At 38.3% G+C, this 20,942-nt stretch overlaps 1 protein-coding gene across 2 annotated transcripts in view; it reads right to left on the bottom strand.

The window, feature by feature from the left end:
* The window catches only part of ADAMTSL1 (ADAMTS like 1), an 891,281-nt gene that overhangs the window by 655,890 nt on the left and 214,449 nt on the right, over positions 1–20,942 (bottom strand). For both annotated transcript variants that reach the window (XM_074330337.2, XM_074330338.2), the window contains exon 2: positions 1,932–2,051. In XM_074330337.2, coding sequence (XP_074186438.2) covers positions 1,932–2,051 — 120 coding nt within the window. The remainder of the gene's footprint in view (positions 1–1,931; positions 2,052–20,942) is intronic.

Genomic DNA, 20,942 nt, shown 5'->3' with positions numbered 1-20,942 from the left:
GGAGGCTGAATTAGCTTCTGGTATTTAGGAAGCTTGGATCTTTTCTTTTCCCTCATATTGTCTTGTATAACCCCAGTTCTGACTGTGTTGGTCGGTAATTCTTTTTTCACTTTAAATGCGTCCACCCACTCAATTACTTGTGACCTCAGTAGGATTTATGAAATTCGGCAGCATGCACAATTCTTATTATGACGTAAATCAATGTAAGATCATGTAATAATGTTCATGACACACTTCAATGCTTGCCAAGTGACAAAAATTGTTTTTAGTGGCACCACTATAACAATTCCATTATGTTCATCATTAGTTCATATTATTCAATTTCCTTTATGGCATAAATTATATAATAATTAGTCTTGCTTATAAAGTTTGCATGAAGTATCCATATAACAGCACTTTCCAGACTTTGAATAAACCAAACCTAAAATGTGCTAATATATTTCAGGTTTGCATGACATCAAACGGGATAAAATTAAAATACAACTACAAGATAGTGTTCACAGGAAGAAGAAATAAAACCTAAGTGGCAGTGTGTGTGCCATAGTTCACACATACACAAAAGGCTTGAGCAAACACAAAATTGAAAAGGTAGGCAGGCCCTGCATATTCAGAGTTTATTGAGAAAAAATACACAGAAGGTGCCAAGAAAACATTTACGCATTTTTAGAAAGGAAAATTGTATTAAAATTGTAATACTCAATATATACCCATAACAAAAGATAGATACAAGTCACGTTTGACTTCTGCAATTACAAGAGGTGCTCAAAGTGGTTACCATCAGCGTCCAGACACTTCTGATTATGGCGAACTGCTGCTTGGGCAACGTTGACCAAAGTGTCCACTTGTATACATTTTTTTGGCATCCCTGATATATATGAACCAAATGAAAACTAATTGTAGTACCCTTGGGAAACTTCACCACTGTTCCTGCCCTTACTGGGGCACAAGATCTGAGAAGGATGTGACTGTCTGTCACAGAGAAGATGGAAATAACAAAAACAGTAAGAGGTGGTCTGTGAGAAGCTACTGAGAAAGCTAATTTACTGTCTGGAAGAGAAGTTTATGAGACAAATACGCAAAAAGAACTCTCTTGAGAGAGAGCTATAAGGAGGCAGGGTAGAGGAGACAGAAATTAAGCCACTTACGCGTTTGCTTTGAAGGCATTCTAAGGTATTCTTTTCTGTGATCTTACCATTTTATGATTGGACAAGAAATCCACTGTCTTGTGCATATAGCATCCTCTAATTCCAAAGCCAGTACTTCTGAGCACAAGGTCATCACCATGAAGATCCACATTTAGAACTTTCACAAGTTACCCATCCAATTCTCACAATAAAGTACAAACTACAAATCACAGTTTGATTGGCAAAGAGAGAGGGACCTGCATTTTGACCTCCACAGTCAACGATACTATTTGTTTTCATTTGAGAGCTCATTTTCTAGACTCCCCGTCCCACCCAAATCACCACCAGAGAAACAAACTTTCATCAAATAAACATGACTAACACTTTGAAGTAAAAATATCCACAAAGCAGCTAAAATTGGAAGATGGTCGAATTTCCATTGACCCACAATACAATTTGGGCTTTACATATAAATCTCCTTTTTTCTTCACTCATTTAAATTATTACCATTTGATGTTCAGACTAGCTGGCAAAACATCAGTTATTTTAATGTGAATCCTCCACATGCTACCCCAAACACACTTTAATGCTTGAGTGAAATATTTGAAGCTTGCCAGACACAGGAAAATCAGGAAGTTGCCCCACAGGCTGCCCACTACCCCACCACTTTGCTTCCCTTTCCTTCTCATGGGTAGGAGAAAATGCCATACCAACCTCTTCAGATTTGCTAAAACCAACCACCACCACAAGCCAGAATTAGCCATTGAACTTCTGTGTTTCTAAGAATAATTAGAAGAGACACTGTACCGGGTCTTCAGTTTTGTGACTATTCAAGAGGTCAGACAGGAAATCTTCATAAATGCTCTCTCTTCGAACCAGTGGAAATTCCCGCAGGAAAACAGCCCCTTGGTTTTCGTCTCCACATACCTAGAGAGATAAGATAGCTGAATTAAGCCTTCAGACAGAGCCTGGAGGGAGGGGGGGGGGCCTAGGAATTAATGTTTTGGAGTTGTAGAAATCTCTTGGATTCAGTTCAAGTCTGATTAGAGCAATCAAAAACAATGCACACAAATACATATTAATGTGAGAGCTACTAGAACATTCTGGCATGTGATTCCTTGGATGAATGCCAGGAAAGTCCCTGCTAAGTTGGTGCCTCTTAATTGATGGGTGTACATGTCAAAATTCAGTGATTATAAATTATCTTTGTGGCCAGGTCCAGTGTGATCAGGCTCATAGGCTAGCATTCCCCTGAGCTATGCATATGTATGTGTCACATAGGGGTCTTGGGCCCTCCGGAGATCTACCCCTAGTCCCAGGATGTGAGTCCCATAGATCTGAGCATCGGATGGATTCTGATACCCTGTTCAATATCTAGGATAGGCTATCCAGGACAGGAGGTACTGGCCTAAGCCCAGAACTGACTTCCTGAGTTATTCAAATGCTTTAGAACCAGATGTACTTTAGCTACTCTGGAGGGAGGTATTGGAGAACTTCTATCCAGAGCTTATCACATACCAGGTTCTTTACACATGTTATCTTGCACCAGCCCCAGGAGGTGTCTGTTATTAGCCACACTTTACAAATTAGGAACCGGAGGCACAAAGGGCTTCAGGAATGTGCCAAGTTAGTAAGTGTTGAAATCAGCACTCAAACACAGATCTGACTCTAAAACCCTTTTCTTTTCATTATATCATTTTGCTACTGAGCTACTCAAACCTCTGGTGAAGGACAAACTCTTACGTGACTCCTATAAATTCAAGGAATAACCAATTCACCGAGGCCTCCTACTACCTCTCTGAGCCTCCGTTTACTCATCATAAAATAGGAATGATATCAGCCTTACTACATTGCTGAGAAAATAGGAGATAATATACGTAAAGTCCAGAGTGCAGTGACTTGCATATAGTAAGCATTCAATAAATAATAGCCATTATTAGCAACAAAAGCACATTCTGCCCAAGGAACAAGTAAAAAAATCTAAGCTTTTAACATACATGGAGTCCTTTGATCATATTTATATTTGGACATTACAAATGGGTATTATATTACCTTCACATTGTCTTCATATTGTTTTAGCTTTTCAATTTAGGCCTTGTCTTAGGCCAATTGTCTTAGGCCAATACCTTGATTTTAGCCTAATGATACTCTGAGCAGAGAATCCAGCCGTGCCTCACTAGACTTCTAACCTACAAAAACTGTGAGATAGTACTTTTGTATTGTTTTGAGCCATTATCTGTGGTAATTATGGCAGTAATAGAAAAACTGATACAATCATCAAGAGATAGGGTGCAATGACAGGTTATCTTATTTCTTCTTCTACATTAAGTTTCTTGAGAATTAAACAGCACTAAACAAGCAGAGGAAGAATTTGCAAGAACTAATTCTTGGAAATGCCTCCTTCTAACTAATCTAATTTATTCCTATTACATTTAAAATTTTCTCTTAGTTCTTTCTCATCAAGGTCAATCATTCTTTGAGTCTATAGTTAAATACACCTCAAAACCTGCCTTGACCATTTTACTTCTCAGCTCAGAAACTTTCAGGGATTCCCTACTTCCTGCTGCATACATTACACACTCATGGATTTGGTATTCAGAATCACTCACAGCTCTTCAAGTTCTAGATAAGGAATAGCAGCGCTCGCGCAACTCTTTGAAAGAGATCAAGAACTGAGTCTAAAGTGACCTAGAATGAACAAACTGATGGTTGCTAGGTGGGAGGGGGGTTTGGGGGCCTGGGTGAAAAAGGTGAAGGGATTAAGAAGTAAAAATTGGCAGTTACAAAATAGTCAGGGGGATGTAAAGTACAGCATAGGGAATATAGTCAATAATATTGTGATGACTATGTATGGTGTCAGGTGAGTGCTAGACTTACCAGTGGGATCACTTCATAAGTTATATAAATGTCTAACCATTATGCTGTACACCTGAAACTAATATACTATTGAATGTCAACTATAACTGAAAAATTTAAAAAAATAAAGTGACTTAGAATTGATGTGTTTTAAATTTGTTTTCAAGAGGACTAATGTATGCTGATCACTACTAAATCTCACGTTTTATTGATCATTTCTCTAAAAATCCTATGCTATTTTGAATTCTAACTCTATTATTCAAAATGGTGGCCACCTTTAGTCATTCAATGCCAGAGTTATTAATACTAAAGTCTGAAGAGCAGACTAATAAATTTAGTGTATTTGCTTTGCGAAAACTTTTTTATGCCTGTGGGAAACTTCTTTTGTTAAACTGGTTAAAGAGATAGACAAAAATAATGACTCAAATATCCTCCAGAAGAGAAAGTGAGATGTCAAATATGAGGACTAAATGCTCCCAACAATGAAAGATAATCAGCAAACACTTTGTCCATTTGGTTTACACCTTAATTCTGAATCACAACTGTGTATTTGGTTAAAAACGGGTTTCTGCCTATTAGTGTATCCCAAGAAAGATGACATTTTATAAGTCCTACAATTCTCACAAAAATGCTCAACTTATCAAATACTTTTATGTGATATCAAAGCAGAAGGTCTTAATTAAACTAAAATTCAATTTAATCCTGAGAACAGATAAGAATATGAAAGTTAAATGAATGTAATTATAACCATTTTGCCCCTATAGACAGCTTATGCATGTCTGTTTCTAATTTAACTTCACCATGAACAGTATTACTAATTGGGCAATTTAAAATACCGAAATTACTTTGGTCAATATTAAGTTAGTTTGGAATATCTGTATCTATCAGTCATGGATAATAATATTTTGTGTGTTTTAGAAACACAGTTACAATGAATGAGATATCAAGATACTTAAATATATATATTTTTTACTTCTTTTTCAAACTGTTTTTAAAAATTATTATTTAAATCCAAAGTAGTACTTTTACTCATCCATTCTTTTATTCACTCCTATGTACACACATTTACTCAATTTCTATAAATTGCCAGGAACTTCACTATAGGAGATATTCTAGATGCTTACCAAAAGCCACCATCTTCTCATCATTTTGGTGCACAACTAGAATACACTTCCAAGCCTCCTTTTCAGTTAAGATGTTCAAGACTGAGTATTAGCTGGTGGAAGTAATGGGTGCTACTACCAGTCCTAGTCCATACAAACCTCCCACATGCCCTCCCCCACACTCTTTTGCCCCCAGGTTTGTCTGGAACAGAGGCAAGTTAAAGGTGGCAGAGGCTCCATTAGCCAGGCTCCCTGAATGACTGCATACAGGAAGGCTACCCTATGACCTTTTCACTTACCTAATACTGTTAAGTGATCAAGAAGTAATAGTCCACTGTGTTTGAACCATTATTCATTTTAGAGACTACTTATAACTGTTGTTAAAGTATCTTAATTAAAACAATGAAAGAATCTAGGTGAGCACAGAATGCTATAGGAATACACGGCAAGGGTGACTATCTCTCCCAGGAAGGATTATGGAAGCTTTAAAATGGGGTTCAAGAAAGAGTGGGATTTACCCACTAGAAAAGGAAAATAGGAGTGAGGAAGAGAAGAATCTTGTTCCAGGAGGAGGGAACAGCCTGGGCAAAGGCATGGAGGTTTGAGACATCTTGTTTTGTTTGGTGACTGTTAAGTAGTCTAAAATGGCAAGAGAGTGGAGTACATGAGAACAAGTGATGGGAACTGGATTTGTATAGTGGGCAGGGGACAGATTATGAATCATGGTCACTGAAAGACTAAGCCAGAGTTTTGCTTGGACTTGGAAGTTTGGAAGAGTATTCTGGTGGTAAACCTGGACATGAGGTGATCAGTTTTCAGACCAGTTCAATTATTCAGATGAGAACTTATGAAGACCCTAAGGGTTGACTGGGAAAGAAAGGATCATAAGAGTTGGTGGCCACTTTAATGCAGAGTATAATTCTCAGGGTATGTTTCTATTTTCTGCTTGGATTTAAGTAAAGAGCAGAGTGGATAGTAGTACATTCAACAAAATAGGAAATATCGGAGGAGGAGCAAACGTATGGGTTAGATGAGGAGTTTGGTTCCAGCAAAGTGGAGTCTCAGGTGTCTTGGGAAGAAAAAGGTGAGTTTCATGCACAGGAAAGAGACTGGTATGAAGATAATAGTAAGTGCTGACATCATATGGGAAGTGGATGATACTTACCATGTTTCCCCGAAAATAAGACCTAGCCAGACAATCAGTTCTAATATGTCTTTTGGAGCAAATATCAATATAAGACCTGGTATTATATTATATTATATTATATTATATTATATTATATTATATTATATTATATTATATTAAAGACCCGGTCTTGTATTATAGTGAAATAAAACCTGGTCTTATATTAATTTTTGCTCCAAAAGACACATTCGAGCTGATTGTCCAGCTAGGTCTTATTTTTGGGGAAACACAGTAGAATGAATAAATTTGCCGAGGAAAAGAAAGAAGAATGAGAAGATATGAGAGCTTGAGGTAAGAACCATGGGGAGCACTAATATTTAACGTGTATGTGGGGACAGAGTCCCAGAGAGCAGTTTCCAGGCTCTTGGCCTCGTGTGTGGAGGTGCTGGCTCAGGTGGTGAATGGCCGTCAGCTGTGATTGGTTGGCCATCAGCTGTAACTGGTTAGCCAATTGGCTACTGATATAACTGCGGGGGCTGCGTTGATTGGTTGGTTGGTTGGCAGGCAGAGAAGTGAATGGCAGACTGCAGATCGTGTGGCTACTACTGTGTGTGTTTCGCTCTGCCGCCAGAGAGAACATAGTGGTATGACTCCCCTATCTATGGCTCTGTGGGTGTTCTTTTTGGCCTCACCATATCCTGCGTTCTTATGTGGGGAGCAGGACCAGAGACCCTGCAGGCCACCTCACAGGACAAATGGCGCAGCGAGCAGGGTCTCCCGCACGACGATGTAACATGGATCCATGTCTAATGGCCAATTTATGCTGACAGAAAATATTAACAAGGAAAACCCAGACTTATACTGGTTTTCACCATTCTCAGTCTTCCTTTCATTGGTTTTCTATGAAAATATATTTATGCATATATTTTTTAATGATTGGTTCTTATTTCTTTTTTCTCTTTTCTTTTTTTTTAATTAAAGTTTATTGGGGTGACAATTGTTAGCAAAACTACATAGGTTTCAGGTGTACAATTCCGCAATAAACCATCTATACATAAAAAAAATACATTTAAGACAGTATTACATCAAATTATTATAGACAATTAATTCCTTGAGGACATAGATCATGGCTCATCAGGCTATCAACCCCCAGACTCTGAATTCAATTAAACTTTGACTAAAACTTGAAAATTTCCAGGATTTAAAAAATTCTATTTTCCATGGTCAGGTTTCCTGAGTTTTGGTTTGAAAAACTTTATATTTGATGTCAAAACTCCCCTTGCAGATATATGGTAGTTAGTATACCATAAAAATGCATCAAAAATGGCATCCTATTGCATTTTATGGTTCAGTGGCATTAGCTATGCAGATGCAAAAACAGAAATGTGAGAAGTGGTGAAACTTCATACAGGGCCAGTGGCTACATTAGGTACCAGAGACAGTGTCTCTTAAAGACTCAAGTCTCCCTGGATTCAGGCTTGGTCATTTACTCACAGGAACAGGGCAAGAAACAAGTAATCATTACTGAGACACGTATTTGTTCCTACAGGATTTCTAGACTCCAAAGGACGGCTCCCCAGGAATTACAAAGACTGTCCCGTGCTAGAATTTGTACCCTGTGATGAAGGTCACTTCTCCAATTACAGTCTGATTTCCTGCTTCAACCAGTGACTCCTCTTTCCGATATCACTGGCACACCAAAGAACTCCTTAGAGAACCCAGGAATGTAGAAATACCTGCTCTCAGAATAGCATCTCATTAGCTCCAGGAAGGCATGGAAGCAATTTATTGTTGTGGTATATGGTCTCACTAATGGGGCTGAGCAATCAGCCACATAGAGAGGGAGGTAGGTAAATACAGGAAACGGAATCTGTCAAATAACTCCATTCTCTTCCCCATTAGCAGGAAAAGGTGGTTTAAAACAAAACAGGAGCCACTGAATAATAAGAAAAGCTTTTGCATTTGGCTTTGGGAGAGAGTCAGAAACTCAAACTGTGTCTACAGTACACTTTTGTCTTCTACTTCATACTCCTCCCTTCATGACCTGGCACCAACTGGTCCCTCATTGATCTTTCAGCGGCTCCAGAGAATACTGGTTCGGATTCTGATTCATCTGCTTACAATGAACTTGTCTGGACAAAGAAAAGGTAACCCCCCCACACACCCTCGAAATTTCCTACTTACAAGTTCACTCTATGAGTTGTGACTACCATTTGTAAAGTTAACATACAGAGCAACTGGTTCACGTTTTTGAATCTCCACCGTCACTAAGGAAAAGTCATAATCTCCAGAGGAACTGTAATGTTGATGGTGGGGGTGGATTATGGCTGGGGCTTTCAAGTAGTTATAATCTTCTTATAACTCTGGGAGAGGTGGCCATTTACTTTCAGGCTGGGAGAAAGGGCTGTAGAAATAATAGACGCTTAAACATACTAACATGCACTCAAATTATCAGTTCATTGTTCTTAATTCTTCATTTAGTTTTTTTGTGAAAACTGAAATGTAGCCAAGCTTATATCCCCTGGGTAGGATTTAGGTTTCAATATTACTTACAAAGTGCAGTGCTGAAAGCCACATTTTTAACTTTTTTCCTACCAAGGATTTTGAAAAGTGTATTTATGCCCATATTTTGCTTCATCGTTTACTAAGATTTAAGACAGTTAAGCTATAAATTCTCATATTAGCAAAATAATTTAAATAACTGGCCACTGTGTTATCTGAATATACACCTATATTTAAATACCAGTGAATAGTGAAATGATTGATGTCGAGGTTATGAGTTCAAGGGGACACTCAAATATTTATTGAATAAATAACTGAACAGTTTTCTTGGAGCCAAAAAAAAAAAAAAAAAAAATCTCTAGCTCCAGTTCTGAGAACCACTACTAAGTAATAAGAGGAAATGATGAGAACTTACACGGATTCAAAAAGCACAAACATAGCCCTGCCACCCAATATCATTACCTTCTGATTCTAAAAATCAAAGTGACCTAGAAACCCAGGGAAGGGAGAGAAAATCTGTTCTCATTGTGAAATTATAAGTAACTTCTGGTTTGAAGGACATCGAGCCAAAGGATCAATATACTCACTTGCCCTTAAAATACTGATATACTAAGCCAAAAATGAGAATAGTCCCAATGAAATAAATAAAAAAAAAAATCCAAAATTTTTAAAAAGCAGATTCTAAATAAAAATATAGATATTTTTAACTTTATTAAAGGTCCTGACATTTGGTACCAACCATTGATTGTGCCTGATATTAGTAAATTCTACTTGTTGATAAACAAGGGTCTCTGATATTTGGGAGAGAATTAATAATTTGAAGGCTTTTTCCCGGTAAGACTTTTAATGAACCCAAATACTATGAAATAACAAAAATAGAAACCTAGTCTACTCTCAGTGGCCTTCTTTCTATTAATCCCAATAACCTTATTCCTGGTTGGAATATTCTAATATAGTGAGATGGGGGAAAAAGTGAACAGTAATTCAATTGAAAAGAACAGGAAAGACTTATGAGCACATAATCTTAATAAATTTCATCATTATAATGCTGAAGAAGTATTTCAGAATGTTATGAGAATAGGTACCAAAATAATATTTCCAAATGTCTCCAAACTCAGTCACCAATGAGAAGAGGCTCAATCAGCTTATCATGCATGAGACTCAGCAAATCTGTCTGTACACATTCACAAATTTATAGAGAGCTGGCGGGCAGATTCACTGAATAAATTGCTTTCAATGTTGAAAGGGTCCACTTAGAAGACCATCTGTTTATCTTTGAAAGTATTGTTTGGTTATTGTATTGGTAGGTGACTAAATCTTTTTAGATAGAGACCTTGCAATGTGAATATACCTATTCATAGCTAGTGCTTCAGCAGGCTTATCTGGGGAAATAAAAATATTCTTGAAGTAGCTTCAGGTGTCCCCAACTAATGGCTGCCAACTACACAAGCTTGATTAGCAGGTTATACCCCCTGAAGGAAAGCCTAAATATGATCCCCAAGAAGATCGGTGGGGGTTGTTAATAAAAACATTCTTATAACCATATTTAAGCCACTGACATTTATATACCTGGTGTTTGGATCTTGAAAACATTTCAGTATTCTGTTTGTTCTTCCACCAACTTTAATTACCATTTCTAAGGATTGTAAAGATAATTGCTAAAAGGTTAAAGCAGAAAGAAGTGAGATGGAACATGCTGGTCCAACATGTTCAGCTGGGCCTCATAATTCTCGGTACAGATGTTCCTGCTTAGTTCAGGTCTGATTTAGAGAAACAGCTATAATATAGTTTGAGGCAAGGTGACCAGATGTAGCTGAATTTAAAGATCTGTCCCAGAATGTCAATGAAAAGAAACTCCATTACCCTAGCAAAATAACCTTTTTCGGCTGGAGAGGGAGTTATGCTTTAAAAATATCTACTTTATCTTTAAGGTAGGTAGATATCTTCCTTGACAAGACAAAGACTCTTAAAAAAATAAAAGAAATAAAAACAAAATAAAATAAAAATAAAAACATGTATAGAAGTTTACTCTCACAGAACAATGTCTAAAGAAAAAGTAGCAAAAAGAATTCCATCGAGGGTATGCATTGTGTGTAACGTGGGCTTGATCTATAGATAAGCTGTGGCATTTCCATAAATTCTTATAAACACAGGCATTGAAAGTGCTAGGAGGAACCTTTGAGACCATCTTCAACAAGCTCTTATCTTTTCAGATGAGGAAGAACGTAAATCACCTTCCTAGGTATAGGGTAGAGATAACATGTGCATTTTGAGACCTCTCCCTTAACATATATAAGATGGCAAAACAGCCACATAACTCAAGGAAGGCACCAAGATTACCAAAACATAGAACTAATGCTCTTCTTTCTTATCTTCCTCAAATACCTTACGGCGTGTTTTATACTGCTCCTCTCAAGAGGGAAACAGAGTACAATTCCAAAGTTCTAAAGACACTGGGCTTCAAAAAGCTGATAACAGCTATGATTCAGATCTACACTTAGACAAAGAAAGAACATGTGAAACACAAAAGGTGGACTTCTCTGGGAAACAGAAACGGTCTTTAAATTGCTCGTGTGTGCGCGCGCGCGCATACACTCTTTAAATGTTACATGTAAAATAAAACATTCAATAATGTCATGAATTAAGGGAGAAGGTTGAGCAGTTAGAGAATTTTAAAATGAAGAAAAATGGAGGGAGAACATAAAGACATCTGTGTACACATGCAGTGGTACAAATTAACTTTTTTGATTATATACCTGGCAAGTGTTTAGGTAGACAGTATTATCATCTAGGCTTTCCTAAAGCGAGTTGCTTAGCTAAGAGGAGTTGGAAGACAGAATACTACTCATATTCTGAATTAAAATGAAAATTAATTAGGGCAGGAGCTTCTTTTTTCACCCTTGCTTAGTTTACTTTAGGTCCTTTGGGACCATAGAGATGAGCCATTCAGATCTCATGCTGTAGAGAGCTTCGCTGACCGTGCCATACAGTCTCCATGATGCCAAAGACATGGTAGGAACCCTGGTAAGGCTGCTCTCTATTGTGTGCGAATTGAAGTCTCAGTTACTTCTCTACATTATTGGGAAACAATAATCAGAATTGGTGGATGAGAGACAGCTCTGGTTCTGCCCCCATGATCCTCACCAAGACTGCCTATACCTGGCTCCAAGTTCAACTCTATTCTAGATGCCTCTTCATCCTCCCACTGAAATGCAGACGTACATCAGATACTCACTCTATTCAGTTGACTCAATGGATTCAATCACATACACAGGAGTCAGATAATAAGTTATATCATTCTGTGGGCAAGTCACCAAGATAACTTTTATTGTTTCACAAACTCTAGAAGTTTTTCTCATCCCTGGCAGATCTTACCAACATGTACCAGTATTTCAGAGAAAAAAATAGGATAGTTTGGACCCATGCAAACTTATTCCCCCTTTAAAAAATAGTCAAAGCACAATTCTATGGATAGTGATTTAATAGTATCAGCAGTGTAACTCGATGTACATGAACTCACCATGCCTCCCCTCCACCACATATACCTCATGGCCCAGGCTCTGAAAAAATGTAAATATAAAAACTTGGGAGAAATGTATTCAAATATCAGTATTTAAATTTTATATGTAACTTAAAGAATTTCAAATATTTACTCAGTATCTCAAGAAAATGCCCAAGAAGTGGGGAGGTTTATACTTAATGCATAGCAAGCATTCTTAAATGTCCACTTTCCTCCTCACCCATTTCTGTCATTCTCAGTGTACTTCACACAGATGGCAGCTGGTTCTTCAAAACTTTTTTGTTTCTCAACTCTCAAGTTATTTCTGAAATTCAGTCCATGTATTTCTTGGGGAAGGAGAAGTGGAATGCTGAATATACTTGTGTATTTTTACTTTGTCATTCTTTTATATGAATAATATTTTGCTCTTATTAAATAAGCATGATCTTTGTATGGAAATCAAAACACTTTATAAGCACATATGTGTGTGTGCATGCTGATGTATGAAATTACATCTATGCGTAAGTGTTTGTGTGAGTAGCAGAAATTCCAACGTGACCCTAAACTGTGAGACCTAGGCACATCTAATAGATGATGGGTCTATTTGCATAAGAGGCACAGGACCTTCTTGGGAGAGAATTCATCCCAGCTTGGTCCAGCCTAAAAAACCTTAGATATCAAAGAAAAAAAATCAATTTTATTTCAGCATAGTGATTATTATTCATATTTCACCCAGTGGAGGAAATAAGTAAAAAACAAAACAGTTGTGTGCTAAAAACCCCTCTAACAGAGTCATCCTGCTTTCTCATTTCACCAAGTAGAAGCTCTGGCCCCTCAGGTCTTGAGTAAGAGTGACATAGACCAGCAAGCATACCCAGAACTCAGCTAAAGAGGCTGCATGAAGCAACCAAGTAGAGTCCACATGGAATGAGAAAAGTCCTAAGACTATACGTAGAGAGTCTCAGGTATTCCAGTGTCTCAACTGAGCCCAGCCTTGTAGCTATCCTTGCTAAACTACCAGATATGTGACTAAATCGTCTTGGACACTGGTCCAATTAAGCTCCCAGACAAGTCAACCCCAGCTGATGTCACTGGGGTAGAATAGTTATCCAGTTGAACCCAGTCAACCCACAAAATTACGAGAATAACAACATAGTTGTTGTTTGATACCATTAAGTTTTAGGTTAGCTTATTACAATAGCAATAGATAACCGAAATACCATAGCAGCATAGGTTGAAGGGGGAAGGGAGAAATTCATCTTCATAGCCCATATTAGCTTTCAGAAGCACACAAAGGGGATGGTTTTCCTTCTACTTTGCCCATATCTGTTGAAAAATGGAATTTTAAGATCATCATAGGTATTAATCTCCAGTTGACAGTCTCTGGGAAAAATAAGGATCTTTCAGTAAGCCCCTATGATCTTCTTCCTCAGTATAAATGACTGTAGATCCTGTAAATACTAGATCCCTGGGAAAAGTTTTAGGGCCATACTCTTCTATTCTTTTGTTCACTATGTTAATCCACATACGATTCAATCAGCTAAGAAATGGTAAAGCAATTACTTCTTGGTATAATTACAAATGTAGAGACTTTATTTTTCATCCACATTTTGAAAGTCCTCAAAGCCACTGCCCTGCCACATACCTTTTGGCAGGTAATCATTTGATAGCACTATCTGGGTCTTTGTTCTCCACTCATTCGTCCCTACAGTTAACCAAGTACTTTCCAGCCTGAAAATGTCACCGTGAGACTTTAAGCCCCATGGCTCAGGACCATCTCTGTCTTACTCACCACAATATCGTGAATTCCTAGCCATGCCTGGCACAGGACTGAGTTCTATAAATATCTGAGTAGTACATAAATGAAGGCTTTTCTTGTAGTTATTAATTTCAGAATTTTTAGAGCTAGAAAGAGGCTTAGATATCATCCAATCTCGCTCCCTCTGGAGCCCAGAGAGAAGTAGACTGACTTTCCCAAGAGCATATATTTAATAAGTGTCAAAGCCCAGACTAAAATGTAGATTTCTGGATGCCAGTCCCGCGCCCTCTCCACCCCATGGCTCCATGGTCCCTCTCCGCTGTTTGGGTTGTCTCCCTAAATAGTTGGCAAGTACAGGATGTGGATGATGGGGAATCATAACTGCAAGCTCAAGGAACCAGCAGTGAAATGGGGTTCATTTAAATCTAGCCTGCTATTAAAAATACAGTGTAGGAAACAAAACGTATGGCAGTGTTCTTCTCCACGCTCCACAGACTATAAACATGGGGTACAGTATTAATTTCTAGATGCCAAACTTTACAAGGACAACTGGCAAACCAACAATTCCTAAAGAAAGAAAATATGATGGTGACTATCTATCTGGAAAGCATATGACAATCAGTTGAATTACTTAAGAGCGTTTTTGCCTGACAAAGAGGAGATTTGAGAGCTGTCTTCAAGTACTTGAGGGACAGCTTCTGAGAGAGAGGAAAGTTTACCTGCCTTGGTCCTCCTCACCCCTATCTTCATTTCCTGCCCACTCTCTTGTTTCTTACATACTGACTTCTGTTGTCACTGTTCTGCTCCAAGCTCACGGAGATTGATCTCTCACCCACTTGTCCTTAGTCATTATCCCTAATGACCACATGCTCTTTCTGAAAGTTTCTTTCTTTGGTTTCTATAATTGGGAATGATCCTAACCCTCTTGCAATTCCTTTGGTTTCTCATTGGTGGCTCCCTCAGTGCGTCCCACCCAATAACCATAGGTAATTCCAGGGCTCTGACCATGGGATCATTTCTTCTCTCTTTCGTTCCTTGCCATGGGATTCTGGTTAGCTCTCCGAGAGTCAGCCATCTCTTCTAGATTGATGATTCCCAAACGCATTTACAGAACCATGGCTCTTATTGTACATAAGCACGCCCTGCACTTCCTGCATCTGTACTTTGAACTTTGCCCTGCCCTCTGCTTGGAATTCCCTTCTTTCATCTCCTCGTACTGAAATTACATCGATCCTTAAAGGCTGCTTCTTTTATGCAGCCTCCCCGTCCCATCTAAGCACCTAAAATCCCACTGAATCCACAGAGGTTCTGATCTTATAGCTGAGATACGGAGTCATGGGACCCGTATGCCTTAGCTCATCACTTCCCTGCTGTGTAAGATTTGGGTAAATTACTTAAACTGAGACTTTGGTCCTTCATGTGTAAATGGGGGAGAACATTACTACTTACCTCACAGAGATGTTGTGATGATACATGGACTAACATGAAAAGTGATTTGTAAACTATAAAGCGCTATACAAACAAAGTTTGGTAGTATCGTTACTACAAGGGAGTTTTCTTGACAGTATGAGCTAGCAGAGTATGTCCAGTCAAATAAATTAATATTTACATCTTGACTGACTCACTTGGCTGGAAAAACATGTGGACATTCCAACATAAACAACATTGGGGAGGGGGTGTGGGAGACACATGTCATAATTTATTGAGATATGAGCAATGGCACCTCATTTTTAAACAAAAATGGCAATATTTTTACTTCTGTAACGGCGTGCATTTTCATCTCTCTTTTGGTCATTTGGGAACTTGTCTTACCTCCTCTAGTAGGCTGTAAAGATATGAAGGTCAGGGACCCCGACCTGTTGATCATTCTGCAAGTCCAAGAACAATACGTTAAACGTAGTATGTGCACAATATTTGTTGAGTTGAATGAAAATTAATTTGGCACATTTAGTTGCAGGGAAGTGGAATTCAGCCATAATTTATCCTAATAAAATATATTTTTCAAACAATTAAATTGTGTCTTGAGCATGGAGTTGAGTACTTGGTAGGTAACAAAGACCTGCACTGTGAGCGTTCGCATAGAAGCTGAAGAAAGCATGGAGATGAAGTCTACGAGTCTAAATCTGCGACTCTGGCTTAATTAGCTAAAATGATTGCTATTATTTCTGCTGTCCTTCCCCACCTCCTCTAGAATAGTAGACATAGAATAGATGTTCAGCAATGGGGGCAGCCTTTACTTCCTCTGCACCAGTCATGCAAAGGTCTTTTTGTTTGTTTGTTTGGGGCATCTCTGGAGCACTTTCTAGTTCTTAGCCATCTGAATAACGGCGTCTTTGATCATTCATTAGAATCACAGATGATGGATAACTCACCCACATTTGAATCTGTTTATTCATTAAATAGACAAACTAGATGATGCAGACACTTCCATGATATATTCTCTAGTCTCAAAGAATCTGAATTGAGTGAGTTTAAATGCTGACTCCTCTCCCCCACCCCCACTGCATTTCCAGTCAGCTTTTTCTCTCATTCTGCTCTGAGGCTCTCATTTACTAGTCACTTTTCCTTCTATGTGAATGTCACTGTCTCTTATTTCACAGAAAAAAGAAAATTAAGCCCCTTAGATGTGAATATTCTAAAATGACTGTCTTCCCAAAATGACGTGCCCCTGTCCCCATGATTCCCTTGGTCTCACACGTGAATATGTCTTTCCTCCTGGCTAAGGGGAATTTCCCTTATGTGGACTCGGAATTCCACCCACTGATGTCCGTGTAGGGACCTTGTTCCATTAATCAATCATTACTCTTTCCTCTCCCCTATGCCCCACTTGTGGTGCCATTATAGCCATCGTGTATGCTGACTCTTTCCTCTCTGTGTTCATCTTTTCCTATTTAAGACAGAGGGAAGGAGAGAGGGAAGAGTGGGGAGAGGAATAACATGTCTTTTCTTGATTATGTGCTCTTGTATCTAGTATCCAACATTTTTCCTTCCTCTCACAGCTGCTTTTCTAGAAATAAGTCTTCACTAAACTTAATGGCTACATAGCTTGACAAATAGCAACCTAGACTTTTGATGTCATCATCCAAGGGAAATTTTTCAGGCTAAGGTTAACAATGAGTTCTAGGTACCCAAATATCATAGGCAAATATTCATCGTACATCCATGAATCATGACCTGTTTAGCCATTATCTTTGGCTTGAAACTACTTCTTCCTTACTTTCCATGATATCACACCCTTCAAGTCCTTCTCAATCTCCATGTTTTGATATTTATCTGCCCATCTCTTAAACGCTGGTGTTCTCTGGTACTCCATTGTTATACCATTTGTGTCTTATTCTACAAGTTTTTTTCTTGGAAATCTTTCCCATGACCGTGAATTTAGATAGATAGCACTGATGAGATGACCACTTTTAAATGCATTTATCACAAGCCCCAACTCCAGACACATGCACCCAGTTACCTATTAAGCATCTCCAAATGTCCCACAGATAACTCCAATTGAGTTTTCAAAGACAATTCATCACTGTGTCCACCCCTTCCAAATATGCTCCTCCTCTTGCAGACTCTGTCTGTACTGGCACCACTTTCTCCCATGTGTCCCAAGTCAGAAACCTTTTAGTCTGCCTAGAATCTGTCTTGTTTTCTCCCCCCTACATTACATTGACTGCCAAACTCTGACACTGCTCTCTTCTGAATGTCTTTCCTACTTGATCTCTCCATCTCCAGGTTTGGTCAGCTGTCTCCTAGATTCCCACAGCCCTCTTCTTAGCAACAGTGTCTCTGTTTCTAATTTTATCCTCTCTTCAGTCCAACACCTGCATTGCTGCTGGAGTGAGCTTTCTCCAAAAAAAACAATTCTGCTCATGTCTCTCTCTGGCACGACGTGCTTCAACAATTCTTTACCTTCTCCATGGAGTTCTTCAAATTTGAATGTACATATAAGTCGATCTGGGGTCTCATTATAACCTAAGAGGCTTAGGAGGTCTGACTGGGGCCTGAGATTCTGAATTTCTTACACACTCCCTAATGATGCCGATGCTGTGATTCAGCAACCACATGTTCAGTAGCAAGGTTCTACAGTTTGTAACCCGACCTCCTTTTAAAATCTCGCAAAGCCTTTTTATTGGTCCTCTAATTACCAGTGCAGCCTCTTCTCCAACCTTTCTCTTCTTTGCTTTTAATGCTCCACCAACACTGAATGGCTTGTGGCTGTCCAAACACACTACGGATATCTGCTCCTACATGCCTCTACACTTTTAGTTCCATCTGCTTTGCATGCCCACCTACAGAAGAAGTCTATTGGTTAACTGCTGCTCAGCTCAACTCTACCTTGGCAAGTCTGTCTTCCCACCGGACCATGAGATCCTCGAGAGAGGAGTCTGGTTCCTAGCCACAGTGCTAACCTAGGAGAGTAACTGGTCCAGAGGCGCACATCTCCATAGTTTGGTGAATTGGTACTCAATCTATTTGTCTACAGCAGAAGCCTCTTAAAATTCCCATTGCTCCTTAAACACTTCTTAGTGGAGAACATGTTGGCTAATAATCATAAAACAAAAGGCCCAATGAGATAAGTACAGAATTTTTGTTTTTTCTCTTAGAAGTTAAAACAAATACTACAGTGGGGGTAGGTGAGGTAAAGCTGTATAATGTAAACACATATTGCACATACAGTTAGATCCTATCATATTTAATCAACTGGAATTTAGACATTTATCACTAATAAAAATATTTTCATGTTTTTCAAATTGCTTCACCAAACTCTTTCATTTAAACGTGTCCCCTGAGTATATTACTAAATGTGTTAAATGTGTCACCCATTACAAAATGGATAATAATGAAAGATTAGCTAATGAGTCATTTGAAGGTTCTGCTTATGCATTTTTACAGCCTCATCGCCTAGAATGTAATCATCAACTGTTATTGATACCTTGGAAGAGGTGGAAAAAAACAATTTATTTACTTATTAAAGGTAAGATTCCTTAGAGCTTTATGATTTGCCCTTCTTGTCTTTCCTAGACAGAACTCATGGATACTTCCAACATTTTGCTCACTCTTCATAAATGTTGCATATTTTAATTATATTTTTGCACATTCCCATTTGACTCAAGTTTACCATCTGATCTTGACTTTAAAAGACATTTTGTTTTATAACTACCAAATAAATTCATCTACTCTGTTAATCATTTTTTTTCTGTCAGTGAAGTGTGGGTGACTGAATGTTAAATAAACATTCTTTTTCAAACTCAAACTGAAAATAGGATGTTTCATTTGTTTATACTATGTAAACATGAAAAAATGTGAGCTGTTTTTCCTTTTAGTTTCAAAAGCCCACTCCCTTCACTCCCAAACTCTGTTTTTTAATTCTAAAAGTTTGTCAGGTTTTCTGCTGTGAAATCATTACTACGTTTTGAAGGTTTTTAAGCCTTCTTTACTCCGATAAGGAAGGTTTTGGTTCCTTATTACGTGATTTTATTTCAATAAATATTTATTTAGCCATTACTATGTTGTGAGAGCTATGCCAGGTGCTGGAAGGGGTGAACACAAAAATAAATATGGCTCGATGGCCTTCGCAATGTTGCCGTCTAGTAGGAGAAAGAGAATGAGAAGTGACCACGGTAAGGAGGTAGGTAGTAGAACATCACTGGTTTTATTTACATTTCCTTAAGGTGTAGTAGTGACAAAATGCTAAAAAGAAGGTAATTTCTGCTATACGGAGATACAAGCTCCATGCCTCGGCTCTATAGAAAACGTGAAATAGAGCGCTCTTTCAAAGAATGATGACATATGCTCTACGAACTGGCAACCACTCGTATTCATTTTCAGGCCTGCTAATGAGTATGCCTGAAGTCCAACTGATGAATGGAACAAACTCTCCGTAACAATTTCTTTGGTTACATTGGTCTTTTGGAACAATCTCGGATCAATCAACACAGAGTAAGTGGGCCTCCACTCTGTGGACAAGGCTCTATGGAAAATCCTATTCTGTTTGCTGAGTGGCTGTGAAAATGAGACTCATAAAGGGTCAAACACATCTGCTTCTCGGGTACCCTAACCAGTGTCAACAGCAGCAAGGAAAAGGGGATGCCCAATAATTATGCCCATTCTACAATAATGCAGATAGACTGGCTGCAACTTGATTGGAAACAATAGGTGGGCTGATGGAAACCAACACTATGCCCAATAGGTGCTCAATGATGAGCCATCCCACCTCCTCATCTCACCACCTCCCATCTTTCTTATTCTAATTACTAAACCACTTTTTGCTGATTAATTGAAATACATTGCCATCTTTTTTGATCAATCTGTAGCCATTCCTTTCTCCAAGATTATTTATCGGATTCCTAACTTATATCGAAAATTGGTCTAAGCATTTTACAATTAGAATCTTTACAAATCCTCACAAATTAGCAAGACAATTTCAGTATTATTATTTTTGTTTTATAGTTGATGAAACTAAGTTTCAGAGAGGTTATATACCTTGTCCAATAGTAGAGCTAGAATTTGAATCTAGGGTTGTGTTTTCTTAGAAATTAAGGCATAATATTCACTTAAATAAATATTCCTGAGCACCTAAGTACTTGGAAACACTGTGCTAGATGCTGTAAACAATTCAAAGGTAAGATCTCTGCCCTCAAAGAGTTGGAATCTAAAGGGAGAGAAGGGGGAACGAGGAGGTGTTAACCACTTAGAAATGTAGGATAGAATGAATTTGCTTCATATTTGTACTAAATCACCATAACAAGCTTCACAAATTTTGTTTTAACATACATACTATGTGAATGCGTTCTTATAAATTGTTTTCAATAATATAGAAGCACACAGAGAGTATAAAATATAAATCTCCTAAGTCCCTGAATCCTATTATTTTCTTTGTAAGAGCACACTGCCACACTCACTGAAGAGCAAAACGCTCAACAAATATTCTTGAGCACATGCTTTGCAGTTAGCAGGTGATCAAAAATATTTGTTCTCA

The sequence above is a fragment of the Rhinolophus sinicus genome, chromosome 16 (assembly GCF_057876585.1).
Source record: "Rhinolophus sinicus isolate RSI-liver-muscle chromosome 16, RSI-T2T, whole genome shotgun sequence".
Classification (NCBI taxonomy): Eukaryota; Metazoa; Chordata; class Mammalia; order Chiroptera; family Rhinolophidae; genus Rhinolophus; species Rhinolophus sinicus.
The sequence above is the reverse complement of the archived record's forward strand: the minus strand, read 5'-3'. Positions and strand labels throughout refer to the sequence as shown.